The 12,669-nt window shown below is 63.7% G+C and overlaps 1 protein-coding gene across 8 annotated transcripts in view; it reads right to left on the reverse strand.

Moving 5' to 3' along the window:
• Positions 1-861: 861 nt before the first annotated feature.
• The window catches only part of ABLIM3 (actin binding LIM protein family member 3), a 43,912-nt gene continuing 32,104 nt past the window's right edge, over positions 862-12,669 (reverse strand). The window contains exons 7-23 of one of the 8 annotated variants that reach the window (XM_064387741.1): positions 12,480-12,567; positions 11,947-12,005; positions 11,630-11,701; positions 11,130-11,285; positions 10,306-10,335; positions 9,639-9,768; positions 8,943-9,041; positions 7,242-7,292; positions 5,734-5,868; positions 5,429-5,493; positions 4,741-4,888; positions 3,955-3,984; positions 3,556-3,614; positions 2,168-2,228; positions 1,866-1,873; positions 1,309-1,389; positions 862-1,032 (exon numbers count right to left, since the gene is read on the reverse strand). In XM_064387741.1, the coding sequence (XP_064243811.1) occupies positions 919-1,032; positions 1,309-1,389; positions 1,866-1,873; positions 2,168-2,228; positions 3,556-3,614; positions 3,955-3,984; positions 4,741-4,888; positions 5,429-5,493; positions 5,734-5,868; positions 7,242-7,292; positions 8,943-9,041; positions 9,639-9,768; positions 10,306-10,335; positions 11,130-11,285; positions 11,630-11,701; positions 11,947-12,005; positions 12,480-12,567 (1,386 nt within the window). In that variant the 3' untranslated portion in view covers positions 862-918. Of the gene's footprint in view, positions 1,033-1,308; positions 1,390-1,474; positions 1,874-2,167; positions 2,229-3,555; positions 3,615-3,954; positions 3,985-4,740; positions 4,889-5,428; positions 5,494-5,733; positions 5,869-7,241; positions 7,293-8,942; positions 9,042-9,638; positions 9,769-10,305; positions 10,336-11,129; positions 11,286-11,629; positions 11,702-11,946; positions 12,006-12,479; positions 12,568-12,669 lie in introns of those variants that run through there. The other 7 variants (XM_064387733.1, XM_064387734.1, XM_064387735.1 and 4 more) reach the window with 7 other exon arrangements.

A 12,669-nucleotide genomic window follows, 5' to 3' on the forward strand; every position in this document is an offset into this window, starting at 1 on the left:
CATTCCCAGAGGATTCATCAGGGAATGATGGCAGTGGTGATGGGGGGTTCAGGAAAACCCAGGAGAGGTGCAGCAGGTAGTGGGAGCTGCATTTCCCACTCCTCTCCTCTGCTCCCAGCTGGAATATCCTGGAATACCCTGGAATATCCTGGAATACTCAGCCCTGGACAAACTTGAGGAGCAGCAAGGAACTGCACAAGGCAGGAGGTGGCTTTGGCTGTTGCACTTGAGAAGGGCTGGGTTTGGGGATGGAAAGAGGCTATTCTGGCACCTTGGGAGGATAAAGTGGCTCTGGAGGAGCCCAGGCTTTGCAGGGAAAGCCACCAGCCCAGGAGGGACTGGGACTCAGGGTCCCCTCCACTGCTGCCCCTGCCCCAAGCTCTGCATTTCAGATCCTGAAGTGCCCCCAGTCCTGGCCATGTGAAGGCACGGATGGATTTAAGGAGCCTGGAGTGAGATCCTATTTTCCTGCCATTGTGTCCAGGGCCTTTTCCACCCAACTCCACAGCCCAGCTGAGCAGGAGGGGATGGGACACCCCAAAAATGCAGCCCCCATCCCAAAGCCCTGCTCCCTGCCAGCCCCAGGCTCTGTGGCTGCTGAAGGAAAATCCTCCCCATCCCCTTGTGTCCCTGTGGAAACTGAATTATCAGATGTGAGTCCCCCCCTGCCCTCGTGTCCCTGGGGGCAGCAGTGACAGACACCAAGCCTGGGGAGAGCCCGGGGATCCATAAAAAATCAGGCTGGAAAAGGAAAGCACACACAGAGCACCAAACGATCTGCAAGACTCCAATTCACTCTCAGGGGTGCAGGCAGGGCCCCTGTGGCCCTCACAGCCCCGGGAATCATACAGAGCTGCCATATAGAGATCTCTCTATGTATATATTTATAGGTATGTATATATTTATAGTGCACTGTGTTTAAAACAGCCGGGCCTGCTTCTTCAGCTCGTTCCTCTTCCACAGCGCCAGGCGGTCGAACTCGGCCATGGTCATGCCGAAGATCTGGTAGAATTCCTCCTGGGACAGGTGCCTCTGGGGAGAAACAGGAGGCTGGGCGCCTGGCAGGGGCTCTGAGGGCACGCCGTGCCCGCTGGGACAGTGGGGTGACACCCCAGCACGGGAAGGGGGGACCTGCCTCCCTCCTGCCCCTGCCGAGGCACAGGAGCCCTGTGACAGTGCCCTGCCACTCGTGTGCCCTTGAGCAGCTGTGGGCACGCTCCTCACAGGGCCACGAGCCCCACGCACCGCGTGCCAGGGCCCTCTGTGCCCTCTGTGCCCTCTGTGCCCGGGGCAGAAGGCTCTGCTCACCTCCAGCCGAGTCCTGTCCACGTCTTTGGGCAGCTGGTTCCTCCCCCTCGTCTTCACCAGCAGCAGCTCGTAGGGGTAAATCTGCACAGGACAGGGACAGGGACACCGTGGGGCAGCCACAGGCACTTGGGCACCCTCGGGGGCCAGGGCAAAGCCTCCTGCTGGATTCACAGGGTCTGGGGGGCACAGCTGCCTGCAGGGCTGGGGTGGGACGAGGACAGGTGGGAGCTGCTCTCGGGGTGACTCTGATCCACCCTGAGGCTCCGTGGTGGCTCTGGGACAACCTGCTCACCCTGCACGAGCAGGAGTGACCCGGGCACGGCCGTGAGCAGGAGAGCACCAGCACAGCCCCCTCCTCACCCGGGCACAGCCGTGCCCAGCAGCACCCGGGGGCTGCAGCAGGGGAGGGGCTCGGGGTGACCCCCACTCCTGGCATGGCCTGTCACCTCCAGGATGGAACAGAACAAAGGCAGAGCTGCCCCCTGAAGAGCCTGGGACACACGGACACACCCCGGGGCTCTGCCTGGCGGCCTCTCCTTGCAGCAGAAGGGTCTTACCTTGTACTCTGTGGGGAGAGCAGAAAGACAGACAGACATGAGCCACCCCTCTGCTGCCACCTCTGCTGCCACCACCCTGCCCCGAGCTGCGTGTCCCCGTCCCCCTGCAGAGCTGCCAGGGGCGTTGGCAGTCCCTGCAATGCCAGCCCTGTCCCAGGGGAGCTGGCAGCCCCATCCCCTGTCCCTGCAGTGCCATCCCTGTCCCAGGGGGGTTGGCAGCCCCATCCCCTGTCCCTGCAGTGCCATCCCTGTCCCAGGGGGGCTGGCAGCCCCATCCCCGGGTGCCAGCCCTGTCCCCTCACCTCGCATGCCCCAGTTGACGGCGTTGGTGCTGTCGTAGTGGAACAGCTCGGCGCTGGGAGGCTGCGGAGGATGGAGAGAGGGCAGTGAGAGGGAGGCTCCCCCAGACCCCACGTGGCACCTCCCGTGTCCCCAGGGGGACACCGAGGTCCCCACCTCTCGGTTCCCTACTGTCAGGATGACCCGAGTCCCTTTTCTTGCCCGACAGCTGAAGAAAGAGCTGGCATTCTTCAGCTCGTGTTCACAAGGTTGTTTATTATCTATTATCTAAAATATTTTCTCTCAGACCTGCAGAGGTCTGATCTGCAGCTCTGTCACGGGCACACTGGGCTGGTGTCTGCATTTTATACTGTGAGTTACTTATACTTTATTTATCATTATTTTCCAATACCTATCATCTATGTTAGACTGTCTGCTTCTACTCTAGGCCAGTCTAAATGTGCCACCATCACCCAGAAGATGGAGGCTAGGAAGAAGAAGCAAGAAGAACAGGACAATGCCCATCTTGCCTCCTAGATCCCCTATAACAAAACCCCCAGAACTCCATTTTCCACCCGGTGATTAATTCATTGTTACTCAAACTTCTGTGACTTGTGATTCTTCATACAAGGTTGGGGATTTGCTCCACGAGTTAAAATCGAAATCCCAAGTGTCTTTGGCCTCCTGCCAGGGCACATGTCACCCAGGGCACACAGTTGTCCTGGGTTCCCACCCAGCAGCAGGGAAAGCGAGACACGAGGAGGTGAAGTGACAAGCCCGGGTCACACGGGGGCAGGAGCAGAGCTCCTGATCCCAAACAATCCCCAGGATACAAAGCAAAGCTCTTCTGCTGGACAGCAACACCAGCATCCCTCTGGAAATTGCCCCGTGGGAGTTTCAGGGCAGACACTGCCTGGACAGGGCTCTTTGGACCCAAATAAATCATGATTATTAATGATAATCATCGTTTTGGATTGGCACAGGGCAGCAGGGATGCGGAGGAGGGGGGAACAGGACATCCCAGGGATGGAAAGGGAGCACTGGGGGCTTGGAGGAGCTGGGGGAGAAGGGGGAAAGCCTGGGAGATTGGGAATGCCTGGGAGAAGAGATTGGGAATGCCTGGGAGAAGAGATTGGGAATGCCTGGGACAAGGGGGAATACCTGGGAGAAGGGGAATGCCTGGCACAGTGGGGAATACCTGGGAGAAGGGGAATGCCTGGCACAAGGGGGAAAGCCTGGCACAATGGGGAATACCTGGGAGAAGGGGGAAAGCCTGGCACAAGGGGGAAAGCCTGGCACAATGGGGAATACCTGGGAGAAGGGGGAAAGCCTGGCACAAGGGGGAATGCCTGGCACAATGGGGAAAGCCTGGCACAAGGGGGAAAGCCTGGCAGCAGCAGGAGGCACTCACCCTGTGCAGCCCGTTCCTCCTGTAGGCAGGAAGGGAGGCCGACTTGGAAATGAGGGGATCTGCAAAGGAGCCCCCAAGGGCATCAGGGAGAAAGCAGCAATGAGCCTCAGAGCCCAGGACAGCCCCCACTGGGCCACCTCTGTGCCCCCAGCTCTGCCTCCTTCCAGCTCCAGCTCATTCCCAGCCTGTGCTGACATTCCTCTCCCCAAAATCCCTTTCCCGTGGCCCCCTCCCACCTCACCCTACACAGCAACACTCTCCTGTGCCAGTTCCCCTCTCCATCTTCCCTGCCCTGCTCCAGCTCTGTCCTAATCCAGGCTTTCCAGGGCTCCTTCTTGGCTTCCCTTCTCCCCTCCCTGCTCCAGCCGGGCTCTGCCCCGGGCTGGGGCGGGCACTCACCGCTGTCGGCCAGGTAATGGGTTCTGGGAGCTGCAAGGAGAGCAGAGCCGCTGTCAGGGAGGGCCAGGCACCCCATCCCTGCACAACTGCCCATGCCCAGCCCCACGGATCCTCCCCGGGGCTCCCTGGGTGTCCCCAGCCCCACGGATCCTCCCTGGGGCTCCCTGGGTGTCCCCAGCCCCACGGATCCTCCCTGGGGCTCCCTGGGTGTCCCCAGCCCCACGGATCATCCCTGGGGCTCCCTGGGTGTCCCCAGCCCCACGGATCCTCCCTGGGGCTCCCTGGGTGTCCCCAGCCCCACAGATCCTTCCTGGGGCTCCCTGGGCGTCCCCAGCCCCGTGAGGGCACAGGTGCCATGAGGAAGGAGAGCATGGAATGGACAGGGCATCTGTGCTGCCAGGCTCTGAAGTGCCCCCCGTGGCCCCCAGGGCAGGGCTGGGGGCTCTGTGAGAAGAGCAGGGTAAGCAGGGCAGCCCTGGGGTGCCCAGAGGCCCCAGAGGTGCCAGCCCAGAAGAGGTGCCAGCCCCCGGGCATGGCTGTGCTGCCAGATCCCCCAGGGATCCTTCAGCCATGCCAGGCTGCCCAGTGGGCAATGCCCCATCCCAGCTGGGCCACAGGGCACGGCTGGAGCCCTCCAGAGAGGAAAAGCCCCTCCCGAGCCCAGCTCCATGCCCAGCACCTCTGATCAGCCCTTTGCTCACCCCATTCCTCCCTGTCCACCCCGCAGACGCCCCGAGGGGCTGGGGCTGTGCCGGGGGGGACAGAGGGACAGAGGGACAGCCTTACAGCCATTGAGGGAGCCCTCGTAGCCCACTGTGTGCAGGGCCTCCCTGCTGCTGGCCGAGCTGCGAGGGGGTGTCCAGGGGTCTGCGTAGGAGTTGGAGCGAGCCTTCATCTCCTCCCTCAGGATCAGCCTCCCGATGCCACTCTGGATCTGGCAGGGGGGAAAAGCCAGCTGGCACCCTTCCTGTCCCTGCCCAGCCCTCTCTGGCACACCACGGAAGGGCACAGCATGTCCTGAGGGTGATGCTGGGGTGGGGGTGCCTCAGCTGTGCCCTCCTTCAGAGCTGGGGGTGGCCAGGAGGGGACAGATGCCCGAGGGCAGCAGGGGTGGTGGTGGCACCCTCTCGGGTGGCAGAGCTGGGCTGAGCCCTCTCCCCGGAGCCAGCTTGGGGACACCCCCGCTGTCACCCCAGGACCCCCCAGAACCACCCAGGACCTTTCAGGACCCCCCCAAATTTTGCCTCAGTTTTGGAGCCCTGGTGTCCCTCCATGTTCCCACCCCCTGGTGGCCTCTGGTGTCCCCAGCCCTGTCCCCTGTCCCTGTCCTGGCACTTGGGGACACCTCTGGTGTCACCTCAGGAGTCACTGAGACCCCCCAAACTCTGCCCCAGTTCTGGAGCCCCATGTCCCCAACCCCTGTCCCTATCCTGGCAGCTGGGTGCTGGCTGTGCCCAGCAGGGCTGGCACTCACCTTGTGCATGCCCCGGTCGTACCCATCCTCCTCGCCACCTGACGAGAACCTCCGGGCCCGGGGAGCTGCAAGGGGACAGTCAGGGGTCACAGGGGGACAAAAGGGGGACAGGAGGGGAGGGGCAGTCCCCACTGCCCGGGGACAGTCAGCTCCCACACACTGCTTGGGTTTTGGGGTCACCTTGGCAGGGATCTCAGCCCAGCCCCACTTTTGTGTCCAGACCCAAATGAAAACGAGGATTCCTCCCAGGAAACGTGGAGCAGGAATGGGTTTCCCTTTCTCGCAGCCCAAGGGGAATTTGTTACCTTTGGGTGAGCCTTGGAAGGACCAGTACTCGGACTCGGAGTGGTAGTAGGGGTCAGGGGAGTAGGCAGGGCTGTACTTGGATGACTGGGCAATGTCCTCGCTGGTTTTGCTCTTGGTGGCTGCACAGGGGGTGTCTGCAGGAACAGGCAGAGCCAAGGTGAGCATCTGCAGAGATCCCCCCACACCAAGGCAGAGCCGAGGTGAGCATCTGCAGAGATCCCCCCAGACCAAGGCAGAGCCGAGGTGAGGATCTGCAGAGATCCCCCCACACCAAGGCAGAGCCAAGGTGAGGATCTGCAGAGATCCCCCCAAACCAAGGCAGAGCCGAGGTGAGGATCTGCAGAGATCCCCCCAGACCAAGGCAGAGCCAAGGTGAGCATCTGCAGAGATCCCCACAAAGCAAGGCAGAGCCTCTTCCCTCCCCAGGACTGCCAGGGATTTGTGGCTGGGCCTGGAGCAGAGCTGGGAATAATCATTTTTCCAACTGCTGACACCTCCTCAAGGGTGCTGAGGCAGGACAGTGGGGACAGTGACAAGCAGGGGATGTCACTGATGTGGCTGGGAAGGGACCCACATGGCTGAGAGCCCACGGCACCACACGTGCTGCCTCCTGCTCATCCCAGTCCCACTGCTCCTGCGCTGTCCTGTCCCCAGGAGGTGACAGAGGGGACAGAGGAAGGTCCAGACCCAGGGACGGGGCTCTCTGGGTTCTGCCAGGGAAAGGTGGCAGCAGAGGGGCTCTGGCAGGGCTGGGTCCTCATGGCAGGGACACACAGGGTGCTCAGGCTGGGGACAGAGCCTCCACAGCACACAGGGGTACCCGGGGGGAGTTCTGCTGCACCAGAGGCCAGGAGAGTGACAGGGGAAGGAGCAGCAGGGACAGGAGGTGGCAGGGCCATCCCACACCCCCGGCAGGCACAGGGGACCCAGCAGGTACTTACAGCAGCAGCAGCAGCAGCAGAGGGTGGTGGGAGGTGGGCAGGAGGGAGGGGAGAGAGAGGAGACACGGTTACTGCTCAGGGGGAGCTGCTGTCCCTCCCGAGCAGGAGGGGACAGAGAGAGCCAGCCCCTCTGAGAGCCACCCAACACTGAGAGCCACCCAGCACCAAGGACCACCCAACACCCTCCCCAGCCTGCAGCACCCCCAGGCCTGTTTCAGGCTGGAGCAGCCACCCACGGTGGGCTGCATTTTCTCCAGGGCTGCGTGTGAAACTGCAAATTGCTTTTCTCAGCCCTTCTCCGAGGCTGCTCTGACTGCCTTGTCCCACCAAGGCCCTGCTCCCCCTCCCACAGCCATCCCTGGTGGCACTGCCAGCCTTTGTCACAGCAGGGCCGTGCTCCAAAGTCACACGTGTCCCCCCTGAGCCCCCTCTGCTGCCCAGAGCAGCAGCAGGAGCATCCCCCCGGAGCCCAGCACCCAAACCCCGGCGCCTGCCCCATCTCCCCCCAGCCCAGAGCACCGGGTCCCCTCCCCGGGTGACACGGGGACAGGGCCACCAGAGCGTACCGTGGCGCTTGTAGATGGGCGGCTTCCTGTAGATGTTACTCTCGCCGGCAGCTGGTGGGAGAAGAGAGGGAGAAAGGGAAGAAAAAGGGGAGAGGGAGGTGAGTGGGGGCGTGCTGGGAGCGCGCAGGACACGGGTCCTGCGGGAGCCGCCATCCCCGCGCCACCTTTCCGTCACACAGCGCCTCCAGTGACCCGGGATTGTCCCGGGATTGCTCCGGGATTGCCCCGGGATTGCTCCGGGATTGCTCCGGGAGTGCCCCGGGAGTGCCCCGGGAGTGCTCCGGGAGTGTCCCGGCAGGGCTCCGGGATTGCTCCGGGAGTGCCCCGGGATTGTCCCGGGATTGCTCCGGGAATACCCCGGGAGTACCCTGGGATTGCTCCGGGATTGCTCCGGGAATACCCCGGGATTGCTCCGGGAGTGCCCTGGGATTGCCCCAGGAGTGCCCTGGGATTGCCCCGGGATTGCCCCGGGATTGCCCCGGGATTGCTCCGGGAGTGCCCTGGGATTGCCCCGGGATTGCCCCGGGATTGCCCCGGGAGGGCTCCGGGATTGCCCCGGAAGGGCTCCGGGATTGCTCCGGGAGTGCCCCGGGATTGCTCCGGTCCACGGGCCGGGCACGGCAGCGCGGTCCCGGCTGCCCAGGAGCGGCAGGACATGCAGCGAGCGCCCAGCGACAGCATGCACCGTGCCGGGGCACAGCCTGCAGCCGGGCACCCGCGGCGTTCTCGGGGTGCCAGCAGCCGCCAGAGCCGCCTGCGAGCACCCGGGGCGAGCCAGCAGCAGCCAAAGCCTCTTTCCGCAGCACAGAGAGAGAAAAGAGCGAGTCGGGAGGGAAAGCGAGCTGGAGCAGGGATGGGGCCATCCATAAACACCAGGCGGCAGGGCAGGGATGGGCAGGGATGGGCAGGGATGGGCAGGGATGGGCAGGATGGGCAGGGATGGGCAGGGATGGAGCTGGGGGAGCCTCCGCGTGTCCTCAGGGCATCAGCGATGCCTTGGCGAGGGTGCCACGCTGTCGGGGCACGGGGAGATGCCAAGAGCCGGGTGGACGGTGCGGGGTTCTGACCCCGCCGAGGGGTGCTGGGCAGCTCTCCCTGCCTCCCGACCCCCTCTCCCTTTCCTGCCCGCTCCGGCCCCGGCCCCGTGGGCTCTGCGGTGCCGGGGGCGGGGGGTGGCCCTTACCTGGTGGCCCCCTGCAATCCCTGCAGAAGGGGAGCAGGCATCTGGCAAGCCCAGAAGACACTGGGGGGAGGGAGCGGCGGGCCCTAGGGGGAGTATAAAATAGTCATCTGTAGCGGATGGGTGTGGAAACGCCTCTGGCACACACGCTCCGGCTGCTGACCTGGGGGCGAGGCAGGGCAGGGCACGGGCTCTCACCAGGGCACTCGTTTGGCGTGGGGAAGAGTGGAGGGAGGGCAGGGAGGAGGAGGAGGAGGAGGAGGAGGAGGAGGAGGAGGGATGCTGCGAGGGTCAAGCAGGCTGCGGGCGGCTCTGGCACCTCGGGGTGGTGACATGGGGGAGAAAAGGAGCAGGGTTCAAGCCGCAGGTCCTGTTTATGGATGGCCTCTACCGGGCTGGATCCTGCTGCCAGCTGGCTCTAGGCAGGCGGCGGAGCTAGGCATGCGACACAGCGGGGACGAGACACGCGGGCATGCCACGGACACGGCGCTCCCCGGGCAGCGGGGCGCTCCGGAGCCTACCTGGGATGTGGAAATGCTTGGGCGCTTGGTATGAGGTTGGAGTGGAGGACCTCACATCTAACTGGCTATAGTAGGGGGAGCTGCGCCCGCTCTCGGTGCCTGCGCGGGGCCGAGCAGAAGCAGCCGTGAGCGACCGAGAGAGAGAACAAGAGGCAGAAGAAAATGGGTGTTAAATGCAGCGGTGTTAGAAGAGCGGCGGTGACCCGTGGGATGGGGGGCTGCGCTCCAGGAGGGGCGGTGATGGAGCGGGGCAGAGCTCCCGCAGCTCCGGGATGCTGGCAGGAAAGCCCAGCGTGCTGCAGAGGCAGGGATGAGCCCCCGGCGGGGCTCTCGGTGAGCTCGGAGGGTTCCGGTCCTTCCTCGGCAGCTGCAGAGGACAGGAGGCACGGCCAGGCACGCTCTGCTCCCCGCCATGCTCGGGCTGTGCAAGGAGCTCCCCGGGCACAAGCACTCTCCTGCACACCCCTCCCAGAGCCACCGGGGCAGCTGAGGGGTCTTCGCCTCCCACCCCATCCTGCCTGAGCCCCAAAAATTCCCCTTGGCCTCTCCTTGCTGCTGGCAGGAGTTTGGAGAACCGGGGGATGTGCAGAGCCGGGCGCTGCTCCCACCCCGGGGCCACTCCTGCTGAGAAACCCCAGAGCTATTTTTGGGATCCTCTCTCCAGCTGCCGGCTGGGGCTGCAGCCCAGAGCCTCACCTGAGCGGTAGAAATGGTGGGGGGACCTGGGCATGGTGGGGGACATGCCCTGGCGGCCGTAGGTGGGGGAGTCGATGTAGCCGGGGCTGGAGGCTCGCCTCTGCCGCGGGTCAAAGCTCTCGTAGATGTCCTGGCGAGGGGAAGGGGTGCAGAGCGGGGTTAGAGCTGCCAGGGGGGGTCCCACGGCCGGGGTCCCTGCCTGGGCTGCTCTGGGTGTGGCACCGGGCAGTGGCTGTGTCCCCTGAGGCTGGAGGGACACAGTGCCTGTGTCCCCAGGCAGCAGAGCCCTGGGCTGGGAGCAGGTGACAGAGGCTTGCTTTAAATAGGTGTTGGCATCAATAATGAATTCTGTTGCTTGTGTGCTTACTTTTTGTATTTAGGAGCTCGTGAGCTTACATTGTGTGTGGTTTTAGATTTTTTTTAGGTGTTATATTGTCCCCTTCCCTTGAACTCGTTCCCAGTTACTGGGGCTCCCTCCACGGGGCAGAAGCTGCACCCTGGGGCCATTCTGCCAGAAAGGGCTTTGACCCTGCTGGTTTTGGGGCCTCAGGGACACAACAGTCCCCCTAACCCACCTCCCCACACCCTGGGACAGCCACCAGCCCAGGGGGACGAGCAGCAGAGCCTGGACAGAGGGACAGACCCCCAGTGCCCACAGGGGCATTACCTGAGAGTATGGGGAGAGGGTCCCCAGGGACTGCAGGCAGCAGGAGGCAGAGTGAGGAGGAAAAGAGAGAGAGACAGCACGTGGTTAAGGGGAGCAGGGACAGACTGGGGTCCCACAGCAGTTATTCCCTGGGTTACTCTGGAGCTGAACTGGGGCAGGGAGCCCCGGCCAGGAGAGGAACTGGCAGGAGCACTCAGCAGCTGTCACCTCTCAGAGAGCTCTGTGGAGAGGGGGAGGCACAGGGGCCACGGCCACGCTGCCTGCTCCACCCTGGTGGGCTGCAGGACGCCAGGCTTGTGGCAGAACCGTGGGGTGGGGATGGGAGAGGGGCTGCTGCCAGATCCTCTGACAGCACCACTTCAGTGCCCCTCTGGGTGAGCTGCTCAGGCCCTCTCCTTCCTGAGCTCCCTGGGCTCCCCCAGCAGCCCCAGCTGGGCAGGCAGGACAGTCCTGTGCCTGAGCATCCCCTGCTCATGCCCTGCAGAAATGCAGTGCCCCAGCCCCTTCCCTGGCTGCAGGGCAGCACTCCAGAGGCAGCCCTGCTCCAGAGGAGCTGTGCTGGCTGCCTGCAGGATTGCCTGCCTGCAGGATTGCCTGCTCAGGGCTGGGAGGGATGCATTCCCTGCCCATCACTCCTCTCACACAGCCCTGTGTGTCCCTGCACACGCCCTGAGCTCTCTGGGATCTCTCTGGCTCTACAGCAGCATCACCTCACCTCCATCACAGACCCTGCCCGGCTCCCCCTGGCATGAGAAGCCCCCCGGAGCTGTGCCCGGGGTGGGGCCCGTCCCTGCAGCCCCGCCGGGCTCCTGCAGCCCCAGTACCTCCCCATAGCTATATCTCTCCAGCGTCTCGTCCGACGTGTATCTGTGGTAGGGCTCGTAGGAAATGAGGTCGGGACGCTGCACTTCATAGATGGCTTTAATCTTGGGAAGAGCTGCCAGGTCTTTGTAATTAAGGATCTCATTATCCACTTTAGCCTAGGGAGAGGGAGAGACAGACAGAGAGGTGGAAAGGAAGAGGAGGAGAGAAGGGAAGGGAAGCTGCAGCGCAGTGTGGAGCCAGCACAGGGCAGACAGAGCCCATTGTCACCCCAGCAGCAGGGACAGCTAAGAGGAGAGGCAGCAGGGGCAGGGCAGAGGAGCTGGGAGGGCAGGGTTGTGCCCCTGGGTGCTCCCGAGCTGTGGCACGGCACTGGTGGCACAGCGTGCTGCAGGGACAGGGGCACTCGTGCCTGCTGTCCCCAGATTCTGGGCTTGTCCCGCTCAGGAGCGGCTGGGGCACTGCTGTCCCCACCCCCGGGGAGGGGCAGGGCTGGACTTACGCAGATGACACGGTTTGGGGAGCCGATGCTGGAGCCGGGGGGCGAGATGGATGTTTCTGAGGTCCTCCTGTGCTGTGGAGGCACAAAGGGGAGGGCAGGTGAGAGCAGGGCAGGGAGGGCCCCCCAGCAGGCAGATTGGTGGTTTGGGGCTGGATTTCACTGCCACAGCCCCAGCCACGGCCACACATCCTCCCCTGGGCAGCCTCAGGAAGCCACTCCAGGTGTGGGCACTGCCAGAACAGTTCAGTTCCAGCAGGGATCAGGACAGTGGCACCTGGGACGTGCCACCTCTCCGATCCCCTCGCCCTGGTGCCTACCTTCAGCTTCTTCTCTGCTCTGGCTGCCTGCTTGCAGATGGGGTGCCACACCTCAGAGCCTGCAAAGGGACAGCAGAGGGACAGTGCTCAGTCCCCCACACTGTCACCCCCTCCCTGCCAGGGCCAGCCAGGTCCCCCTGCCACCTCCAGCAGTGCCACAGCAAGGTGCAGGGCAGTGGCTCTGAGTGTCTGTGATGAGGAATGGAACAGGGCAGGGCCAAACCTCAGCTGGGACAGCAAACTCAGGTGGGTTTGGGGTGGCCCAACCAGTTGCTGCTGGTTAAACTGGGGTGACACCGAGCTGGGGACAGCACAACACCTCCCTCCTTCGGGCTGGACTGAGCAGAGATCGGGCTGTGCCTGGGTGTGCAGGAGATGAAAAGCTCCCAGCTCAGGGGCAGGGCTCGTGGAGAGCAGAGATTTTTGCCCCCAGCAGCTGAGGGCAGTGGGAGGGGGATCTGCACACAGAGACCCTTCCAGGGGCCACGAGGAGCCAAACCCCCCGTGCCCCCAGCCTTGCTGTCACAGGTTACCTGTCAGGTACATCTCCTCTCCCTCTGTGAACATCTGGTGGCAGCGCACACACCTGGCACACATGGGGTGGTAGTGCTTCCCTCCTGCCTGTGGTGTGAGCAGAGAGGAGCCCTGAGCCAGGCAGACAGGGGACTGCCCCTGTCCCCTGTCCCCTGTCCCCTGTCCCGAGTGACCCTGCCAGCCCTCGCT

This window comes from Passer domesticus, chromosome 13 (assembly GCF_036417665.1).
Source record: "Passer domesticus isolate bPasDom1 chromosome 13, bPasDom1.hap1, whole genome shotgun sequence".
NCBI lineage: Eukaryota > Metazoa > Chordata > Aves > Passeriformes > Passeridae > Passer > Passer domesticus.